Here is an 18832-nt window from a genome sequence, read left to right as displayed (position 1 = left end):
AAACAGCTTTTGTCAGGTGAAGCAAGAATTCCTTAAAGAAAGCATACTACTGCCCAAGCAGAAGCTATGCTGAGAAAAAAACACATTGTGCTGCTTTTGACTGATGTAGCATCCGTTTTCTTTACATTAACTAGCATGGGGTTATGTTTTGGATCTCTGCTCAAAACAATGTTATAACACAGGGATGTTTTCCTTATGACTGAGCAGTGCTTACACAGCACCAAGGCCTGTTCTGTAGGCATGATGAAATTCCAATGTAGCTTGGAATGCTCCTGAGTATAAATCCTAGACCTTTTCTCTCTGAGTTCTTCAGATATTTACAGTCTTACATGTCCACCAGCTCATGGAATCTTGACAAGATTCTTGGCAAAATTTTGTTCCTACCTTCCACTCCAAGCAATCCTGAATTATACGGGGCAGAATTTAAATATGTGTGATAAGAGGGAGGAAGTAAAATTGCCAATTCAACCTTTTAAGTCTCCTTTACTGAACAAGCACAGCAGGATTTTCTTCATTGAGCAATCCAGCTCATTGATACATTCTTGCATATTCTTCTATAAATTCATTAGAGTAATCCTCAGACATTTTACCTTTCTGCCAATGCTGATGCTTTTTTTATGCATTGTTAAAATGAAATCTTGCAACCCTGTCTGGAATTCTTAGTTCCAACTCCATATTATTTTATTATTATGACCAGCTTGGATAAGGGCTTCAATAGTATTTGTGCTGCTATTTAATAATTATAGCTTTTTTATGCACAAAAAGCTTTTGCTGAGAAGACTGATCAATGAGTTATTAATACTCTCTTAATACTTTTCCAATCCTTACATTAAGTCATTTCTTACTAGCACTTCCTTATAGCTTTCTACTGTCCAAAACATTTATTTTTTTCTCTTCAGATCTTTTATTTGCTATGCAAAGCATATTCTTACTTAATTTTGCAGGATATGGGTTTTGGCAGCTTCATCTGTAATAGCTGTTATTAATCCCAAAGTTTTCTCTAGTTCTCTTTCAATATAATATACAGTACACATTCTCAACACTGAACATGGCACTCATGTATTCTGGACAAATGTATTCTGAACAAGTGCATGCAAAGGGTACTCCATGTTTTATTTGCTCAAGTGTTTCATTTATAATATGGACTAATGTAAAACTGGTAGCTAAGTACACTCTCAGGAAAGTGTCTATGTGGCAAACGTGTGATCAACATTGATTCTTGATAGATGATCACTTCCATCAAAACCTTTCAGTAGAACAATTATAATTGATTAAGCAGACAGACTACTTAAACTAAATGATTTGTGGATTGGCAGCTAGTTTATACTCCTTTTATACTGTTCACAATTTAATTTTGACCTTCAGTTCCTGAAAACTTGATCCTTAAAAATTACTAGACCACATCGCAAAACAAGTATTCTTTAAAATCTTCTAAACAGTTTCAGTTGAAATGAATAGTCTTTCAACTGAACACAGCTCCACAGAAAAACAAACACCTTCCCCTTAGCACTTTTATTATTGCTTGGAATGGCATAAGTAGCTTGAAACAGAAGCCACTGAATAAACACTGACTATAGATTCATGAATAAATCCTCAGGAAGAGACAATGTTTCCAGAAAACATGCCTACTCTAAATTAACTTAGGCTATAAGAAAGGGATTCTACTGTGTATTTTTATCAAGTATGCTTGTTCTGAAATAAGAGCAACCAAATGGAGAGTTCTTGCACTTTAAAAGCAACCCTTTTCTTCATACAATTAAATCTTCCTTCTAGTTTAGCTTATTCCTGATATGGGAAATTTGCCAGTTTTGTAGTGAACCTCTGACCAATTCAGTTAATCAACAAAATTAAGTTTATACCCATAGAAATATTTGCAATATGGTAATAAAGAAAAATAAAAAGGTATTATGAGACAGAAAAGTGATGTGAATAAATAAAATTTGGCTATTATTAGCTATTATTAGCTTCATTTGAAATTGCAAGGCTAGGTAAATTGATATTTTCTCACCTAGAAGTTTATAAAAATTATGTAAGAAAAAAAGTATGTCTAAATTACAATTAGTCAAAAGTTTCACATATATAATCATACATTTGGTGGTGGCTGCCCAGACCCTGGTGGTGTTCAAGGCTAGGCTGGATGAAGCCTTGAGCAACCTGATCTAGTGAGGAGGTGTCCCTGCCCAAGGCAGAGGTTGGGACTAGATGATCTGTAGGTCCATTCCAACCCCTAAATTCTATGATTCCCATGAGCCATATTTATTTCAGTTACAAAGATATTACTAGAAATTACAACACTAAATTCTACATTTCAAATTCTTCTGATTTTTATGTTTGATGGATATTTATCGAATAAAATAATTTCATTAATAAATTCAACATGGAACTACACATTTTCTAAGAATCTAGAACTTATTAATATCCATGTTAAAAAGAAAAAATAAATAAGTGGGATCCCTAATGACAAAAAGAGGAGAACCATATTGAATATTTGTCAGTTAGAACAGAGAATTTTAATCGTTAACTTCTGTTCACCAGAAGATGGGATACAGGAGTTAAAAGTCTATTTCAGTGAGGTAAAACAGATATAAGCCCCTTTCAAGCAAAAACACTTGACTCAATAAACAACAAAATGTGAAATATTAAACAGCTGTAACACTGCAGACTGTACTAACATATTTTTCAGTTGAACCGAATCGTATCATCTTCATGATACATGAATAATATCAAAGACATTAGGTCTTACCATAAAAGAAAGCAAAACATGCTTTTATTTTATAAGGCATCGTAAATTTTCAAAAGACTGTGGGGGAAAACAAACAAACAAAAAGGAAAACCTAAGAGAGCCAAAAAATACAGAAGGCACCTTCCTAGATTGATGGCCCTTGGTGTTCATGAGGGCAAACCCTGAAGTGGAGTTATAAACTGATGCCTCTTTGTAAAAGTATATTTTTATTGCTACCATTTTACTAATAAAAGGGAATTGAAGCACTGTAGAATTATTTAAGAGAAGTTGTTTGAGATGATGATGCAAAGTTGGAATCTAAAGAAAGTACTTCTCAGTCATTACCCAGATGTATAAATATATGGCCAACCGACCTGTTTCACACAGACAGCAGAAAAATAGATGTATTATCCTTTTTTTTTCTAAGTCTAACTTGTGCTGATCCCACTGTGTACATTCATATACTATGACTTCCTCCAAACCTCATGTCTTATTCTGTTAAGCATCACATACTTTAGTGCTTGAAAGACAGACAGACTGACCAAGCATCTCCCCAAATACCTTGCAAGTCTGAAGTACACACAGATTATGTTGGATCTCAGGACAAGGGTGATTTTCAACTTATGAGCAACATAAATTACAAAGCAAGTAAATTTACCTTTCTTGATGGAAAAATTCCTAAAACACATGAGTTTGCTTTAAATGTCTGCTACATCTTCAAGAAATCAGTCAGTTTACCATGTGCTCTAGTGGTTGAAAACAAAGGAGGGGAATAGGAATACAGACAGGAGTGGAGTCTAGTTCAGGAAGAAGAGGATGCAGTGTCTAGATGCTGAAATGGGTATGAGAAGTCTGGGAGTGGCATTTAGGTACTGACTGATCATGACAGAAAAGATACAAAAAGGCAGTAAGAAAAATACTATAACAGGAAAATAAGGAATTGTATATTCCTTTATTCATATGTCTGATTAAACTAAAAATAGAAATGCCACGCAGTTCTTTAGCTAGATAAAAACACATCTAATAATTTCATGACAGCACACAAAAATCAGATAGATTTATGAGAAAGAAATTATTATTCAAGGCTATAGCAACAGTAGAAATCAAACATTATTGAGTTATTAATATGTCAAAATTTCAGCATTGCTTGAATCATCCCATAATGATACAACAGTAATGATGAGGCATCTTTCTTCAAAATATACCATAGAAATGCAAACGGAAAACATTTCAAATCTGAAATTCTGTGTACAAGGAATGAGTGACCCCTCTTTATAAGATGAAAGCTAAATGTATTGTTTTAATATTCTTTAAATATACATGAATTTAAAAATTCAACCATTGAAAAGTCATGCAGGAAATACATATTTAAAAATTTAAAAAAAGAGAGAGAAATTATGCACTACCCATTTGACAAAGCAGCTCATATATAAAATACAGTGTGGGAATATTATACTTTGAACTAAACAAAATTGTTTTAAAATTCATTGCAATTATTCCTTCTAATTCTATTCCTAATTCAAAGCAATTTTTTTTTTCAGGGAAGTACAGTAAAAAAAGTTATTTTGCATTTTAAATGTGAAGTAACAAAATCTACTAAATTTGAGATCATCACACACCTTTCATAACTTTCACAGCTTTCTTGAGAAAATTAAACTTGACAACTGTGAGCTTTTCAAAGCTTTGATGTAAGCAGATACAGAAAAGCACATAAAAGCTATATAGGAAAGGAAAGAAGCATTTATTTTAGCAGAACAGGACAAATGATCCTGTATGATAAAATGTGCAGGTTGGTACATTCACTGCCTAAATCCTACTGGCTACATTATTTTTGATATAAAGAGTATATAAACTCAAACCTCATCAAGAGATAGATGTTAAAACATATAAACAAACTTGAAACACACTGAATTATTGATTCTTTCTTATGTAATCTTGCAGGGATTGACCTCTGTCCCAGTATTGGCATCACTGATCTGTTATCAAGTATACAATGATTGGTATTGATGTGTGCAGATCATAGAATCAACCAGGAAGGAAAATACTTCCAAGATCATCGAGTCCAACCCTACCATGGTTACTAGACCATGGCACTAAGTGCCACATCCAGTTTCATCTTAAAACCCTCCAGGGATGGTGAATCCACCACCTCCCTGGGCAGCACATTCCAATGCCTAAGCACTCTCTCTGCAAAAAATCTCTTCCTAATCTCCAACCTAACCCTCCCCAGGCAGAGCTTGAGTCTGTGCCCTCTTGTCCTGCTGCTGGTTGCCTGGGAGAAGAGACCAACCCCCACCTGACTCCAACCTCCTGTCAGGGAGTTGTAGAGGGTGATAAGGTCTCCCCTGAGCCTCCTCTTCTCCAGGCTAAACAACCCCAGCTGATGATACAAAGGCTGATTGATTACTGAGTACCGAAGGGAACAGGTCACTAGCAGAGAGAGGACTATATTCCGCAAAGCAGTAATTCGAGGAGCAAGTACTGAGTACCGAAGGGAACAGGTCACTAGTGGAGAGAGGACTATATTCCGTAAAGCAGTAATTCGTGGAGCAAGTGGGGCAAATGTGAAAGACAGTTGTGATAGCATCAAGAAAAATCCCAGGTAGGATTCTGGACATAATGTAACAGCAATGGGAGAGGAGTAAACTGGAATTGCTAAGAAACGTTACTCGATAAGGCAGTAGTTCTTACACATAGGAAAATTGTGAAGGTCATTGGGAAGAAAATTGACAGCTTAATACTCTAGCAAACATGCTTTTACTTTAAGAGACAAACAAAACCAACAACAAAGAAACCCAAGGGGTTATGTGTTTCTAAACTATAATTAATGGTAAAAGAAAATGTTGTGGTAAAACTGTGTTGGTCTCACCATAAAAAGAACTTCTGTCTGAAAGTGAGTCAGCCTTGTTGCAATTTATATATCAGGTATATATTTTGAAATTAGTGGAATAAATGAAACAAAGGGTATCAGGAGATTTTCTATAATTTGTAAACAGACCTTATAAGCAATTGAAAAATTACTCACTGAATGAAATTCTATGGGTTATGTTACATAAAAGGTTAAAAACACACTGGCATTTGTATCTATGTACCCATAAAAATTCATTCTAGCTTGAAATGTCAAAATATTTGTTGCTTGGTAAAAGCTTCTTGTTAAAGTATAGAACTCTTGGGAAGTGAATCCTTTTGTCGTATCTGCAAATTCCCAGTAATGCTTGTGGAAGACAAAGAGCAGACACTTCTTACTTAAAATATTTTTCGGTTCTTTGATAGTTCAATTAAATTTCTGTACGATTAAAAATTTCATCTCAATCAGCCAGTAGTAACAGCATTAAATAAATGTTTAATACTTCGTACTTTGCATAGAGGTAATATTTAAAAATTTCATCTCAATCAGCCAGTAAGAACAGCATTAAATAAATGTTAAATACTTTGTACTTTGCATAGAGGTAATAACATAGTGTTAGAACAGCAAACAGAAGCAATAGATTTTGCTGGTTAGTATCATCAGGCTAACAGGCAAACTAATTTTTAAACCTTTTGTCTTCTCATATGGTGCTGAACTAAACAGCTTTGTAAAGAACCAACCATTTTAGTCAATAATAAGAAAAGTGAAATTACGAATCAACTAACATAACTCTAAAATTGGGACAACTTCCTTACAAGTTAGATGAGAGTAAATATCCATGACAGGCTTAACAACTGGAGCTCATTCATAACACAGTAAATTCCATGTAACCCCAATGCATACTATGGACTGTTCATCACTATTGCAATCAGTATGTCATATTCTGTTAGCTTTTGTGTACAAATGTATTTCTGGAAAAGCAAATGTAACTGCTTACCAAGATGGTGGTAACAATTAAAGAGCGATTGGACAGGGAATCTGTGATGTTTGCTGGTTTTCCTTTCTGATTCTCTGTCATGTTAAGGCCACTCAACGGATCCCAAGTTCCAACCTACAAAACAGTAAATTACTGTGTAAATTGCCCATTAGTTACATTTCAGCATCTAGAAAAGAACACTATAAGGGAAAGCAGATTGCCACAGGAAAAACAGTGATTGCTAATATCTATTATTAAACTCTGTTCCATTTTTCTCTGCCATTACATTGAAAGTCTGCTTATTTAAAATATGATTACAAATACCTCAAATTGTGCTTTGTGAAGTGTGACATTAAGTGGAAAAATGATGTATAGAATACCTAAAGCTACTCTGAATACTTAATTTTCCATTTAACTTTCATTCCTCAAGATAAACTACATTTGAAGATAACAGGCAGAAATTTATTTGCAGAGCAGAGAGCATTGTCTACAAAAGGATTTACCCTTTTCTGTGTCCAGAGAAAACAGCAGGATAAAAAGATGTTTTGGGGAAAATATAATGGAGAAGACTGAAACAGGTTAAGTGTAATAACTTAATTTGTTTCCAGATAAGTCTTCAATACGTAAGTATTTTGACAGGTTATACCTTGAAATAAAGTCAATAGGACTTTTATCTATGTAAGAACATCCAAGGTTATGCTTTAAGAGTCAGGTCAAGCACAGATTTGCATACTAAGTAATGAGGGTTATGGTTACACAATGTATCTGCAATTTCATGACAATACTATTAAAATGGACAAGCAGTAGATATAACTATCCACTTTTAGAAATCAGAATGTTTGTATTATTCCACTGTCTAAAAAAGCCCACATAAATGTTTCTAGTTTTATTTTTAGACAGGATTTTAAACATCATTTCAAATAGAAAACAATACCTATAATACAAGGTAAAAATATTTTAAAACTAAATCGAGACAGAAATTAAAAGTTTCTGTGAGTTTTGATTGTGAATATTTATATGTATATGCATAGATGCAGATATAAATAAACAGAAGTTTTAAAATAAGCTTTCAAAGTTACCCCTGAGAAACTCTTTGTATACTTTTAAGTGGTTTCTTGCAGTAGGGCTGTAAAGTAACTTTAGGATGCAATATTGTGTGGATTAAATAGAAAGAGTTCCATTTCTAAAACTGAGACTACAGCAGAACATGAATCAGCGGAAGCTGTAATAGAGAAAAGACAAATTTGCTCTTTTTGTACAATTTTCAGTTCCACAGAAATCAATATTTCTCCTTCACTTAACACTCACTTCTAAGAAGTAACTGGTTTGAATTTAGCCATTCAATACCTCGTAAGCTGATGAATTATGAAGGGAAGAAAGAGACTATGTGTGTCTCAGAAATACAATTGGAAAATAACATCTAACTCATCATTTCGAAGTATTAAAATCAAGCCTTACTACCAAAAAAACCCTTTTCTACATTTACTCTTATAATACCCTTTGATTTGGTGAATTGAAAGGTTTTAAGGGATTTTCAGCCTCAATTAAGGAAACTTCAGCCACAATTAAAAAAATTTAAAAGGATCACTAAGATTTAATTGCAATGTTCTGTTAATTATTACAATCACAGTGCTTGCTTTACTTCAAAGAAAGACCAAACTAAAGTGGAATAACAAGGAATGACAAAGACCAGAACTTGAGCCTATCCCTGCTAAAGTGAAACTGGATTAATCTCCTTTATGAGATTCAACTTCAGGTACACAAGTAGCACAAAAACTTATAAGGGAACACCATCAACTTATATGATCAATTTCAAATCCTAAATTAAGTAAACCATATACTCTATTAAAGTTCATGTTCATCATTCAAATTTATATTTGCAAAAGTGAAGATGTTGCTAATTAAAATACTTCTCTCCTACTTTTTGACATAGCCACAGTCACAAACAAAAGAAGGTTTTTCTAACTACACCCATACAGACTTATAAGAACTTCCAATACCCTTACTTTTAAAAGAAAATTCTGCCTTGATAAACTGATGCATTATTTTTCTAAATCAGGTTAATTGTAGTTTTGTTGCTGCTTTTGTGAATCAAAAATCTAAGAAATGGAGCAAAAGTCAGACATTAAAAATGAGACATTCTTTAGATTCTCTTTATTGACAAGCTCAAACTCTACAATTGACATGACAGATTCTGATAGCTTACTGATATGTATAGTGACCAAATCACACAGCCATGTTTACAATTATGCTTCTGATAGAAAATCTGTGCATAAACAGTGCAGAAAATTAATTATTTGCAATTTGTTTCAGCACCGTGTTTTAATTTTTAAGTAGTCTTTTGAACAGAATAGAACTGTTAATATGTTTGCACTAGGAAAGTTTAAACACCAAAAATGTAGAAGCACATTAATTATATTGCATATAACTGCAATTCGAGCAAGTTGCAATTTACTTCTCCTGCGCTACGTTTTTTTAAACAAACTTTGAAATTTTCTTAAAAAGTGAAACAAGTATTTTTATATACACTTTAGAGAATGTTCACATGTTGTACACAGTCCCAGGGAGGCTTCCAAGCCTTCAAACTTTTATTCTTCTATTCAATTCTCCTAAATAGATAGAGTATTCTTGGGCAAGTGTGACAATCTGAACATTTGAACACTTATTATCCATAACACAGGATCCAAACCAGATATTCCCATGAAGTTGATATTGTGCACTATAGTAAGACAAAGAATCTCTGTGATAAAAAGAATTAGCTTAGTCAAGAATCAGCTTATTTAAGCTGAAACAATTCCAACAGGAGTTACTCATCATTGAATATCATATTCTGTAACATGGTAATTGAGGTGCTCCACCAGGACATGGAAGGCAATTTCCCAGCTACACATGAATGGTTAAAAACTTGCATCCAATCTTCCATGGATTTAACTCTCAGGTAACTATCATTTTACTGCAGTCCTGCAGCAAGTCTGCACAGATGTTTCCATTCTTTTCCATTCCTTTATTGTTTCTTTGGCAAACCACAGTTCTCCACATTTTAGCTGGATTTTTGGGGTTTGGTTTTGGTTTGGTTTGGGTTTTTTACAAAAACATTTCCTATTACAAAAGTCTTCAATTAATTTTCAATCTCTTAATTAATATTCATGATCTGATCTAAGAGAAGAGTGTCGTGACAATGTAATTATTTCATATAACTGTATGGAACAAGTCCTAAACCTACAATCCAAATGAAAAATATACGTCTGTGATACTATCAGGCATCTTGCTAACAGGAAATTCATCTTTTCCTTTTCATTGGAGATTATGACCACTGAAAGGGAGATAAAGAGGAAATAATGTGCTTCAACTCTGATTGGACAGGCATCGTTTCCTCAGAATTCTGTATCGATTAAGCAAACACATGTGTCTGTGAAGACACCATCTCTTCAAACTTCAGTAAGTGGAGTTTCTGGGAGTGTTCTGGGAGAGAATTCTGATATGCTTTCCATTTGCTTACATTTTTCCCTAGTCTTCTCCAACTGACCACTTTCAGATAAAGAATACTGGACTAGATAAATATAGAGATTCTTTTCTTGTGCATAGCAAGAACAGTTTGCCATTCACATTTAGGTATGTACACTCTGAGGTTTCCAAACAGTCAATCAATCCTATACCACTTAAACAAAAGCCTTAAAATAACCTTCACAATATTTACTACTCAATAGTTTAATAATATAATTTCAAATCTAAATCTCCCTGAAAGTAGCCAAAAATAATCAGGGTCATTAACAAAGGTCAGAAATCAGCAAATGAAGAAAATAAGTTGGGTTAAAGTTCACACACAAATTTAAAATTAATTTGATTATTTTGGGTTCAAGCATTTTTTGCATTCAATCTAAAAAAAAAAAAATCAGCACAATTGTGTTTATTTCAAAAAGATAATAACTTCATAGCAAAATGCAAATGGCATGATTTGTGAGGCAATAATAACCTAGAAAAAAATTACTCAGCAAATATTAAAAGCTAAATCCAAAGACCTCTTAAATCAGAATGAATAATAATGCAAATTCTGGATACTAAAAACTACACACAGTAAATATATGCAATAATTTTTTTTTAAATTTTAATAGGTTCATGTTGTAGAATAATTGGTTTCTTGGACCTTTATCTCGGATGGAGAGGGCTGGTTAATCTATAAAAATTAAGAAAATTTAAATATCTGCTCAACCATTTACTAGGAACTTGATAAGAAGAAAGCTATATTGGACTTTAAGTCAGAGTTACATGTCTCTTCTGAAAATATTCGCTGTTTTCTTTGGTGACATTTGAAAATACATTGGGTATCAGACTAAGGACCTAAGCTTTTTCAAACCTTATAAAAATTCTCCTTTTTTCAGGGTTTTTGACCATTAAGATAAACGATTTCTGAGTTGAGCTATAAAGTTAACATAAATGTAATTTGAAAGGTGTATTCAGACTTTGCAATTTTTATAGCTTGCAGTATAAATTAAGTTTGCATACAAATAACAACTTCACAGGTGAATATTTAGACATGGCTATGTCAATTTAACAGTGTTATAAAAAGTGGTACCCACCTCTTATCCCATTTATTTTGAAAGATGCAGCATGATTATTTTATCTCCTACAGCATGTCTAAAGTACATGTTTCCTCTTTAAAATAAAAATGTAACTTGTCATATGGTGACAATCTAGTCATGTCAATCACACTTCAGCAAGTTATTTAGCAACAAAAAAAAGTATGTTTCAAATTTGTAGTCTCTTCTTGGTAACACACATACACTTTCCTCAAAGCTACTATTCTTACCAAGACCAATCCAGTATCATTGCCATGATTTAACTGAAGCCAGTGATTAAGTACCACACAACCACTTGCTCACTTGCCCCTGGTGGGACATGGGGGGAGAATTGAAAGGGTAAAAGTAAGAAAATTTGTGAGCTGGGAAAAAATACAGTTTAGTCAATAAAGGAAAAACAATAATTGCAAAGAAAAACAAAAACAAACCCAAGAAAAACACATAATGCAAAATTGTTCACCATCAATCAATCAATTCTCAGCCGGTCCCCAAGCAATGGTAGCCACCACCAACCTCCACCCCACACTTCCTGAGCACAACCCTCATATGGTATGGGACATCCCTTTTTTCAGATGGGGTCAGTCATCCTGTCTGTGTTCCCTTTGTTCCTTTCCAACACCTTATGCACCCTCAACCCTCTCACTGGTAGGGTGGGATGGAGAAAAAATTCACCTTGAGTCTGTGCAACCACTGCTTACCAATAACTCAAATGCTCCTGTGTTACTAATGCTGTTTTCAGCAAAAATCCAAAGCATTGGCCCATACTAGCTGCTCTGAAGGAACTTGACATTATCCCAACCAAAACTGTTACAATAATTCACACACACACACATCCCACCCCCCCCACCCCACCCCTTAAAAAGAAGCTTCACACACTTTTGAAACTTAAAATTTGCTGAGTTTACTTACATATGCTCTAAAGCACTTTACTGAGAATCTGTCTCAGGAGATGCTATCCAAAAAAATTCAGTAGATTAAAGTAGCTTTCTTAGTTCATCATGTTTGAAAAGTGATTTATCTTTATGAATAAGTAAGTATACTTTCAAGTATCATTCTTTTTGATTTTTTCTTCAAAACTCTGCTGAGAAAATTAACATCATTTTTGCTCTGAGTCATTCAAAACTGTGCATACAGCTTAGTGAAGTGCCACAAGTATTGTATTAGGAAGCATCATTGCCTTTCTGCATTGGTACCAACTGTCTAACTCTGACATGTATTCAACCCTCAAAGAATTGTCAAAGCTATCTACAGCCTACCATTTTTTCTTTATGTTGTAAAGTAGTTAGTAATAGTGGTGATTACATCAAGAAAATAATGATATACATAAGTAATATTATTTCTTCATATTTATGTATTTCCCATTTGCAAATTGCTTAATTTACTTTTCTTTCTTCAGAAATATTAATATTCTTTCCTTCTTTAAAAATATGTTGTTAATAGCAACACTTCTGGATCCCATATTATTATTATTTCTTTTTTTTCCTCTTTGTTTTCTCTTTTGCAAAGCCTTCTGTTAATGCCTTTTGATCTTTTTTCCCAGGTCATTATTAAAGATACAAAATATAGCACTGGACAATGAATTACAACTAATGATATGTCATTTATATTCATCCTTTGTGTAGGTTCCTGAGCAAGGCTTCAAGCCAGTCATAACATCTCTATTCAGGAAACATGATTCTCCTTCAGTGACAAATTTTCATATCAAAAGTGGTATTAAATTCAGGTATTTGTTATCTCCTTGAAGTATTTTCCTCACATTGCAGTCTCAGTGTAAAGACTGATTGACTGCAATTTAAATTATAATTTATTATACTGGAGTGCCACAGTTTTGGATTTTCACTATGCTTGATCATAAATAGTTTCAGTGTGTCCAAAGTGACTGTAATCAAATTTTGTGGTACATTACATTAGAGGCACTCCAATCATCTCTTAATTTTCTCACTTTCATCTTAGAAGGAGCTGTCATATTTGTCAGACAAGAATTTTTATTTGGAAACACATACTTCTTACTGACTGATGCTTGATTATCACCTCTCATTGAGAGTTTCAAGAAGAGGTATCTTATGTAAAATCTGAGATCACACATGGCATCTTTTTTAAATCAATGAGCAATTCTTCTGTTGTCACTGACTTCAGCAGTCAATACACTTCAAGCTCTTGATTTAGATCCTTTCATCTTATACTAACCAGGTTATTTATCTAGGACATATTTTCACAAAATAATAATAATAGCAAAAAAGGTCTAGCAATTCTTCACAATAACTATATTCTCCCCCTTCCATGAATATTTTCATCCTCATGGATTACAGCTCAAATAGATGAGTTGAACTGTTGTCCTAAGAAATTGTTTCCCCCTATTTGGAAAGAGGTTAAATGAAATAATAACTGTTCACAGTATGAACACGACACATATTATGGCACATATAATAATTCTTATCTCCCCATCTTCTCTCATCCCACAAAAGGAAGGATGGACAGAAGAAAGGAAGGAAAAGGCTGTTCAGGGATTCTAGCAACATAGAGAGGCCTGACAAGACAGTGGTTTGAGAGGAGCATTGGGAACATACAAGATAAGAACAAAGATGTGAAAAGGCTCCTGAAAGAAGAAGAAAATTGAGATGGATGGAAAAAGATTAAGAGGTACAACAGGGTAGGTATAAAATGGAATGGGAAACAAGCATGGAGAGTGTGAAGGGCTAGAGGAAGGAATGGGAGAGGTAGGAAGAAGGGAAAGAAGGAGAGAGTAGCACAAAGCAGGTGCAAAAGACTGTGATGTAAAGAGATGGAGTGCACGTGTGAAGGGAGGTAGGAGACTGAGAGAAAGGAGAGGGATCCATTATAGCTTTAAGAGAATTCAATCTTGGGGGAAAACCCCTCATCTTTAAAACAGCTCTTTTAAATAAAATAAATGGTTAAAATACATCCTCTCTACTAAGAGTGTCCTGCTCTAGAATTTAATGATTCACCCTCAAGCTGGGAAGATTAAGGTTTGTATTCTTGGTGAAAAACTGATATTATCACATGGCCAAAATGAGCCACGAAGGTAGTTACTAGTAGGTACCACTTTTAAAGTGCTTTCTTTTTGTATGAACTTCTGTATACACAGCTCAAGCACATGCTGGTTGTTTTTAAATATCCATGTGCTTTAACATATATTTCTGTTATTGTGTCTTACTTAGCTTTCAGTAAACTGTTTCCTAAGTTGGTTTTTTCCTATTGTGAGTTTAAGAGTACTGTATTTCTTGTTTAATTTTATTGTCTTCCATACTTCTAACCTCTGTAGACCTTCTTTGGTTTATTTCTGTATTTTCAGTGAGGTACACATCTCCTAATATATTGTCAACTGAGATTTTATTTTCCAGAAATCATGTCTTGCTTGCTGGTTCTCAAATGCCACTCAATGTTCTTGAAGTCATCCTAGATTACAGATTTCCTTTCCTCATTTTCAACAGTTTTCACTTACACACAGACTCTCCATCCAGTACTGACTTATTTAGCTATTACCCTGACATCAGTTCTTCCATTTCTATTACCAGTAAGGAAGACAGATTGCATTCCTCCAATTCTACTTGTACACAAAGCTAATTTACTTTTTGAGTCTAATCACTGCTATGTACTCCTTTCCCCTCAGCTTGGGTCTCCAGAGCTCCCTATATGGAAAGCTTCATAGGAGAAATCTACTGTCAGTGCATCGCTGAATGTTTTAAAATATAGTTTAGTTCTTGAATCACAGATTTCCCACTGGACAACAAAATTATTATTACCTATGTGTTTCAAGACAAGATCATGGTTTCTGAACTTATACAACTCTTCTTAGTAAGAGAAAGTTAATATTCTTAAACTAGTCTTTGGGAGAAAAGGTTTTGGAGAAATAGATTGTTTATGCTAGCTTCTCCATTCAATGATTTACAGAAAAAAATTGAAATGCAGCTCTGAAACATGGTCCTTTCCCTTAATTTCTGTTTTTATTTGCAGCCACAATATCACATTGGGCAACAGCTGACAGAACTTTATCTGAAGGAAAGCATAGTGCTTACAGAACACTGAATGGCACATCTAAATACAAACTACAATGCAGATTCAAGTTGCAAGACCTTTGCCTGCTGATCACAACAATGGGAGATGCTGTAGTTTCCTGCATTGTCTCTTCATGACAAGGTGGCTGGAGGAAAGACGATCTGATTTCAGATCATCACAGTGTCATGTAGGCATTCCAAATAGCTGTATGTGCTTCCCACGGCCTTTAGTTCAGACATAGACAATATTAGGCTACAGAGAATGAGCATTTCTCAATTCTTTGTTCTCTCACTCTGTCTGTCCAAGAAAAATTAATTTCACAAGACAAGCCAGTCAGGTTACTAATTCCTAATTTTTTAGTACCATTAACAGATAAAAACCTTTTATTCCGAGAAGAGAAAAAAGGTTCCCTCTGAAAACACAAAAAAAGCCAAAATGAAATTATTTTATTTCACTCAGTTGGAGATAATTCTTCCTGAATTAGTAAAGATACAAAGAAAATACAAATACACATACTCACAGGTTCACACATGAGGTTGGGCAATGGCATTGGTGGAATCACAACTTAAACTAAACTCAATATATAGATCGAAGACAAAATATTTTATCTTTTTATTTGTATGACTTCAGGCCCAGCTATTCAGTCTTCCCCAGTCTTCTTGAATCTAAGAACGTGGCTAGAAGCACACAGTGGAGAAACCACTAACTGCCAGACATCAAGATAACAGCTTTTACTGTAAGACTTTGAAACCAAATACCAAGCTGGGAGCATGTATACTGTTTTATGTAATATATGAAATGCTTTTAGGGGGTGAGGTTTTGTTTTGTTTCCCACCTCTTTGGAGGTAAATGTCTTACACACCTTTTCAAGACCTTCTTCCTTGAGGCTGATAACATCTAAATCAAAATCTGTCCTTAAGCCATTGGTTTTGTTGAAAGTTATCCTGCCTGTGAGGCCTTCCCAATGGGCCTATGGAGAAAGAAAAAAACAATTTCCATAAATAAATACCTCTTCCTTTTTTTTCCTGAAAAAAACCCAAATTTTACTTCTGCCAAAATGGGAGCATTAATTATTCGTTTTATGTAAATGATTTAACTTATGGCTGAGTTTAGGTTTTGAAACTTTTGCACTCACATTTTGCTAGTTAAATCAACCCTTCCCTCAATCTTCGCACACAATTTTTTAAAACACTTCCCATGTTAGGCAATAGACTCTTCTACTGAATGAGAGAAAAGGTTGTTTTGCTTTCATTCCTCCATCACTCATGCATGCATTTCCCCTTCTGCTTCCCTACATGTCTCCCCCTCCCCAGCCCCCAGGCCTCAATCTGTTTCATTAATGCTGGACTTCATTCTTCTGTCAGGAAATTTCATTCATATAAAGACTTACTTTTTGCAAGGTGCTGATTCCCCTGAAACCACATTGAGACAGCATAAATTGAGGTCAGTGAGACACTATTCCAGAGCTTAGACCTTACTTTTAATGAAGTGTGATAACCTCATTTTTTTATAACTTAAAGTCTACCTAGTTCTTAAACTATACTCAAGTAGGGAATATGGAAAACAAAATTATCGTCCTGAAAGGAACCAATATAAAAAACAGAACTACATTTCAGTGCAAATAATTCTCCTTATCATAATATTTTCTACATCTAGAATTAGAAATACTTTATTAGGAGTTATTTATAGTATAAGAGACTTGAATACTCTACAGTGTCTATCTTTAGCACCATAAATCTCTTAGCCTTCCTTTAAATCACTATCTATCAGTATCTAAGCAGCATATTATGAGGCCAAGGCCACATATACTAATTCACCATGGAAAAAAAAAGAATTAAAAAAAATAATAATTTAAACCAGGAAGTAAAATTCATTCTCAGCCCCTTTGACCTCATGCCAGTGTTTAGTTGCTGAATTTCTCACAATCAGTCTACGGTTTGGGTATTTGGGATTTTATGCCACAGATGTTCCACACACCCCCAATTATCACCAAACAAAAGTTTTATTTAGAATGCAGTTATTGCACCATTTCATGTTTCTTTGTTCCAACTAATACTTCAGAAAAACCAACTTTCAAATAAAAAATGCTGTCTTGCTTGTTAAACTGTTTGCAGGTAACAAGATGAGAAATTCTCACCTACTGTAAAGAAAAGGCAGATTTCAAGTAGCTTAAAAACAAAACCAAGTGGGAATGAGCAGAAAGGGAAGCAGTGAAGCTTGATTAGTGACTTACCTCCTTAATGAGGCTCATAAAGCGGGTCCCAAAGCGCCATGGTTTGTGGCGATTGCACTGCAGTGAGCTGACAGTCATCTGTGGGAACTGCTGGACAGCCACGGACACCACATGGACTGCATCATACATCAGTGCTGCGTCCGTCTGAAATCAGAAGGACATCAGAACCATGAACACGACACCACCACGTGAGACAGGCCAGCAGTGAGAGAAGGAAACAACAAATTAGCATTGCTTATTATGTTAGGGGCAGAAAATGCTCCGATTGCCTGTGTAGCACTGTGAATTGTAGCCCTATCACCAAGACTTACATGAGTTGTGTCACGACATTCAGTCTCAGCTTTCTCTATTTCATGCTGAAAGAAGTGCCCAAATAGCTACTTTTCAGGATCACAGGAGTACACTAGTCCCTAGTACACTAGACTCATGTTACTTTATATAAAGCAGTGCATTGGGGAGCTCTATAAATCACTGTACGTGTGTTTCATTCGAGTCAGTTATTTTCACAAGTGAGGCAAAAGAGAAAAAAGAAACAATTAGCAAGATTGTAAAACCTTAGCTATGAAGGAAAATGTACAATCTAAGGAAAAAAAAATGTTTTTTGTCTTGAAATTACAGACAAGACACAGTCCCAAAGGTACTCAATTGATTCATTAATTAATTTTTAATGTGTCAGTTTAAATCCCTAGTACAGATTTAATCAGTATCTTCAATAAATCCAAGGTAAACTAGAATTACATTAAAATTCCCATTCATTTTAATAGTTTTCATGTCCCATCCTAAATAAATAAACTGTTTAGACCTAGTATGTGCTAAGAAATGTATTAGCAAAGGACAGAGTCAGTCTTTCCAGTACACACTGTCATGCTGTACAAGAAACTGACATCTCTCTCCTATTCTTTTTGATAAACAGAGGCAAATCTCAGAACCAAAAGCAAGAGAGAACCTTAGTTTCAGTGGTGGAAATGAATGCTATGCCATCTGCTCAGCATACCTTAGAGAAAAAGGACCTATTTCCCCTCCTCATTCACATAATTAGTGAGCTGTGAAATTAGTTCTTTAATGGATAGGAAACCTGGAGATTATTGCACTTGTCACAATACAATACAATGCAATACAAAATGAGCTTATATAGTGCCTTTTCATGCAAATGCATCCCAAGGCTCTTTACAATAAAACTAAACATAAAAATGCAAAAAATATACTACCATTATAGTCTATAAGCTACTGCTAAAGAGGAAAATATACGTTCACATTTAAATGGCTCTCCCAAGGAGAGATTTCAAAACTCAAACAGAAATAAATCCTAATTTTGAAAATAGCCAGTATAATAGGTTTCAATGATCTCAGGCACCAAGTACTTTATGCAGGGGCTCCAAATCAGTCAGAAAATATTTTTGCTGCCAAATTGTTCATTATCTTCAAGGCATTAAAGTGCTTTTAAGGCAAGCTGATATTT

The 18832-nt window shown here is 34.4% G+C and overlaps 1 protein-coding gene across 1 annotated transcript; it reads right to left on the bottom strand.

Moving 5' to 3' along the window:
• Positions 1–6567: 6567 nt before the first annotated feature.
• LOC103809091 (glutamate receptor ionotropic, kainate 2-like) lies at positions 6568–17517 on the bottom strand (the record flags this gene model as incomplete). Its single annotated transcript, XM_009081907.1, has 3 exons — positions 6568–6681; positions 16003–16110; positions 17374–17517. Coding segments are annotated over 3 exons (366 nt in total), but the record flags the coding sequence as incomplete, so codon positions are not given.
• Positions 17518–18832: the final 1315 nt, after the last annotated feature.

Source organism: Acanthisitta chloris, unplaced genomic scaffold (assembly GCF_000695815.1).
Source record: "Acanthisitta chloris isolate BGI_N310 unplaced genomic scaffold, ASM69581v1 scaffold4439, whole genome shotgun sequence".
NCBI classification, from domain to species: domain Eukaryota; kingdom Metazoa; phylum Chordata; class Aves; order Passeriformes; family Acanthisittidae; genus Acanthisitta; species Acanthisitta chloris.
The sequence above is the reverse complement of the archived record's forward strand: the minus strand, read 5'-3'. Positions and strand labels throughout refer to the sequence as shown.